The sequence below is a fragment of the Penaeus vannamei genome, chromosome 8 (assembly GCF_042767895.1).
Source record: "Penaeus vannamei isolate JL-2024 chromosome 8, ASM4276789v1, whole genome shotgun sequence".
In the NCBI taxonomy this organism is placed as follows: Eukaryota; Metazoa; Arthropoda; class Malacostraca; order Decapoda; family Penaeidae; genus Penaeus; species Penaeus vannamei.
In genome coordinates, this window is record NC_091556.1 from 43691662 (window position 1) to 43696661 (window position 5000).

At 41.4% G+C, this 5000-nt stretch overlaps 1 protein-coding gene across 2 annotated transcripts in view; it reads right to left on the reverse strand.

The window, feature by feature from the left end:
• LOC113824479 (platelet-derived growth factor receptor alpha) overlaps nucleotides 1–5000 on the reverse strand; it is a 19885-nt gene that overhangs the window by 4249 nt on the left and 10636 nt on the right. Inside the window, exons 8-14 of one of the 2 annotated variants that reach the window (XM_070124724.1) lie at nucleotides 4783–5000; nucleotides 4431–4658; nucleotides 3846–4035; nucleotides 3137–3375; nucleotides 2249–2400; nucleotides 1624–1743; nucleotides 1081–1292 (exon numbers count right to left, since the gene is read on the reverse strand). The exon at nucleotides 4783–5000 is cut by the window's right edge and continues 49 nt beyond it. In XM_070124724.1, the coding sequence (XP_069980825.1) occupies nucleotides 1081–1292; nucleotides 1624–1743; nucleotides 2249–2400; nucleotides 3137–3375; nucleotides 3846–4035; nucleotides 4431–4658; nucleotides 4783–5000 (1359 nt within the window). The remainder of the gene's footprint in view (nucleotides 1–1080; nucleotides 1293–1623; nucleotides 1744–2248; nucleotides 2401–3136; nucleotides 3376–3845; nucleotides 4036–4430; nucleotides 4659–4782) is intronic. The other variant, XM_070124725.1, reaches the window with a different exon arrangement.

Here is a 5000-nt window from a genome sequence, read left to right on the forward strand (position 1 = left end):
ATTTAAACATTACATACACGCCTTTGCTTGGACGTCGAGTTGGAGCCAAGGTTCAACTTTCCTTATCTGACCTTGGGATCGTACTTAAGCCTGGGATTATCGCCCTTAAGGTCAATCCTAGGAGCACTATTGATAGAATCAGTTGAGATGGAGATAGGATGCCTGTTGCCTATATATATATATATATATATATATATATATATATATATATATATATATATATATATATATATATATATATATATATATATATATATATATATATATATATATATACATATATACATAATTTTCTTTTTTCTTTTTCTACCAATAGCAAGTAATTTTTCAAAAGTTCTCCAGAGTTCATTCTATGTGCATTATTCACTACAGATCCTTACACATTTAAAGGATAATCAAAATGATGTTCCTCATTATTAATGCAAGAATAATGTCTGTTTTTATTACTAATCGACAAATATATAATCCCTTATTTCCATTGTGTCTTAAAGGAGTAACGTCCAAATTCTTTATTTTCCAAATTCATATAAATTTCTTATATGTCAAATCCAAAAGTCTCGCCTCTAACTTCACGTAACTTCACAACACAAAGGATAACGACGCTAAAAGGGAATGAGAACCACTTATACCACTAATGATTGGTTTAGAATCTGTCATATTGAGACCAATCACAGACGCATCAAGCCCAGATTAATGTTGCTGAAAAGGGAGGTTCTCCTTGAGGCTTGAAGTAGCTCCAGGACCATGTCTGTATCTGGGTAACGGAGCCTGGACTTACGTGCTCACAAGCCAGAGTACCGGCTGTTCGAGAGGGTAGTAAGGCTAAGGTGAATACGATTATAAAATACTGATTTCGGATTAAAAGTGTAACTTCCTCGATAACTAAACACACTGTTTATATGTATAACAATCTTTATTAAAACCTTACTTTACCTGTTGTCATAAAATAAACCCTTTTCCGTACTTCCACCACTAATACTTTCCTTTTAAAAGAAATCGTATCTTTAAAAATCTGTCTCCATTCTTTTTCCAAACTCATCTTACCACCAACATCAGTACTTGGAGCTTCGTCTTACTTACATCCTCTCAGTGGCATATTTGGGTTTGTCCATGCGGTACCCTCCCTCGATGAGGTCGAGGAAACTGACATCAACAACCACTCCTGGGTAGGGTGTGCTGCCCAGGGTGAACAGTTCCCACAGGGTGACGCCGTACGCCCAGATGTCGCTTTGCACGCTGAAGGTGCAGTCTCGAATCGCTTCCACTGACATCCACTTGATGGGCAGTAAGTCCTAGTGGGTGAGGTGCATTCGACGGTTATGCATAGGTCTGTGTGTTATTGTATGTTTGTCAGTGTGTGTGTGTGTGTGTGTGTGTGTGTGTGTGTGTGTGTGTGTGTGTGTGTTTGTGTATGTGTGTGTGCATCGTACTCTACGTATGCTCTATTGATAGGATTACCAGTATTATTTCATATTAACATGAATTCTATTATCATCACTATTTAGAAAAAAATCACTTCTGCTGCCCACTGTAAGCGTGACTGTTGTTATGATTTGTTATCCTGCAAACTACGCAATCAATACCAATTGCACGGTGCCACACTTGACTACAAAAATCCCTTACACTGCTTTTCTTCTGGTAGATGTCCCCGTGCATGTTTCGCGAGAGGCCAAAGTCACTGATCTTGACCACATTCTCGTCCGCCAGAAGAAGGTTCCTGGCTGCCAAGTCTCCGTGGAGGATCTGTCCATCGCAAATACACGAAAGGTTTATCACTGTACCAAGAGGACGTCAAGTAAGAAAAAAAATACACAAACATACACATATGCGCGCGCGCACACACACACAGACACACATATACATATATACACACAAGCACATCCACATACATATATATTCACACGCACACACACACACATGCACACACACACACACACACACACATACACATATATTCACACGCACACATACACACACATACACACACACACACACACACACACACACATACATATATATATATATATATATATATATATATATATATATATATATATATATATATATATATATATATATATATATATATATATATATATATATATATATATATATATATATATATATATATTTAAGTGAAAAAAAAGGCCATGTAAAAAAGTTCAAGTGAAGAAATAAATAAATAGACGCATAAAATGGTTCCTATGAATCATGAACCGCTGAACCTCCGGCAACCACGCCCACCCACCTTCCTCCGCGCCAGGTAAGACATGCCCTCAGCGACCTGCCACGCCCAACACACAAGGGAACTCGTATTGAAAGGGACGCTGATGCCCGGCGTGCCCTCCTGGTACCCACTCGTGCACGCTGCCGAGGAATCCGCCTTCATGTAGTCCTGACCTGCGAGTCCAAGCGAGGAGAGAGAGATACGAAAATGGTTTTATCGAGGACGAACCGAAGGAAATATACGAAAATGGTTTTATCAAGGACGAACCGAAGGAAATATACGAAAATGGTTTTATCAAGGACGAACCGAAGGAAATATACGAAAATGGTTTTATCAAGGACGAACCGAAGGAAATATACGAAAATGGTTTTATCAAGGACGAACCGAAGGAAATATACGAAAATGGTTTTATCAAGGACGAACCGAAGGAAATATACGAAAATGGTTTTATCAAGGACGAACCGAAGGAAATATACGAAAATGGTTTTATCAAGGACGAACCGAAGGAAATATACGAAAATGGTTTTATCAAGGACGAACCGAAGGAAATATACGAAAATGGTTTTATCAAGGACGAACCGAAGGAAATATACGAAAATGGTTTTATCAAGGACGAACCGAAGGAAATATACGAAAATGGTTTTATCAAGGACGAACCGAGGGAAATATACCGTCGAGAGTAAAGGAAAGAGTGGCGTTGCGAAACAATAGATAAGTAGATGAAATTATGGATAAATGGATGAGTGAATGAGTGGATAAGATAGATACGAAGGAAAGAGTGGATATTAGAAAATGAATAAGTGAACCTATAGAATATCACAATCCTGATATTAGTAGAACGAAGCAGGGACAGAGAGGGACAGGAGGAAGCAAGAAGAACAGAAAGAAACAAGGAATAACAGACGATACCTGACGAAGACGCCGTCAGGTCAGTGACAACCGTACCGGCGGAGTCTTGACAGCGCTCCCGTTCGTCAGGCTCGTCAGCGCCGTCAGCAGTTGGCACACTCCTGTACGTAGGGTTGTGAACTTGCGCGGTGCCGTTGGCGTGGGCGGTCCGTTGCTTCCTGAGCGTGGTGGGCGTGACCGCCCGCGGCCCGATCGAGATGTCGGTGGCGAGCGAGGTGGCGGCGATGGCGCTTCCGGTTCTGGGGGAGTTGAGGGGAGTTGGCGATAAACCGATAGGTAAAAAAAAAAAAAAAAAGAAAGAAAAAATAAATAAATGAATAAAAAAAAAAAAAAATATGTATATATATATATATATATATATATATATATATATATATATATATATATATATATATATATACATACATATATACATGTTTTTTCTTTTTCTTTTTTTACCTATCGGTTTATCTAATCCTTTCGATCTCTTTATGAATCTTTTATTTTTTATCTCATCTTTCATATCTTTCTATTTCTCTGTTTACCAATCATTTTTTTTTATCTCATCTTTCATATCTTTCTATTTCTCTGTTTACCTATCATTTTTTTTTAAATTCACCTATCTAATCTATCTTACATTACTATCTATCTCTTCATCCAATCTTTCTCGTCTCGTTATTGATTTGTTTCTTTTTATCAGTCTTTTTTATTAGTTCATGTCTCCGTCTACCTGATGCTCACGCTCCTGGACAAGGGACCCGGATGATCACGTGGCAGAGAAGCGGGGTTGTTGACCAGGATGCGGAGGTCAATCTCATCTCTCTGGGGGTCGACCTGGTGGATGAACTTGGATGCGTGCTGGCGGATGAAGGCGAGGAGGTTGCCATGGCGACAGTACTCCGTCAGGATCCACAGCTCCCCTTTTTCCGATGTGGAGTGGAGAGAGGAAAGGGTTGAGGTCGTGGGGGATATATATTTTTTTTATTGTTATATTTTGAGTACTTTTTCATTTTATTATTTCTTGTTTTTTTTATTATTATTATTATTATTATTATTATTTTTACTGTATTATTTTCTAATACATTCTGTCTTTCTTTTCGTCGAAATGTTTGTTGTTCTTAACGTTTGATTTAGGAACTGTTCCATTGCTATGGTCAGAAGTTTGTCCTTGAATGCGAAGGTCGATCTCTGACAGGTAACAATTGCTGTTTGTGCGAATAGTCTTACTAGTCATCAGGAAAGGACAAAAGGTAAGTGTCATGCTGGCAACCGAGCAGAAAGATACAGCATGTGAGAGCGAAGAACGCCCTCTTACCTTTGTTCAAGTGGACGGTGTTGGCTCCGAGCATGTTCACGATGTTGATGTGCTTCCCCAAGTGGCTCAGGATCTTGAGCTCGACCATGAGGCTCTCGAGGTGAGTGACGTCGACGTGTGACTTCACCATCTTCACCGCCGCCTCCGTCTCGCCCTGGGTCGTCTGGTCGAGGCCGCGGACGTACGCTAAGACGACGCGCCCGAACGACCCCACGCCCAGCTGTTTCCCTGCGTGGAAGGAAGCGGAAAGGCATCGCTGTGGGCGCGGACCTTGCACCCTCACACACGCGCGCAAAGCCACCCTCCCAAGACGCCCGGCACCCCACCCTCAGGAGCCCCTCGTGTGTCTTACCCAGCCGGATGTCCTTCCTGTCCAGCTCCCACGCGGGGTCGTAGGGCAGCAACTCGGCCTGGTCTGCCACCGCGCCGTTGGGGTCCAGTTCACTGAGTCGACCTTTTCCGAAGTACAGGACCAAGTTCTCCTTGACTTGCTTCAGCTCCCTCTTCTTCCTGCGAACCCGGCGGACTTGCAGAACCAGGCACGCCGCCACAACCGCCAGAATTACAACG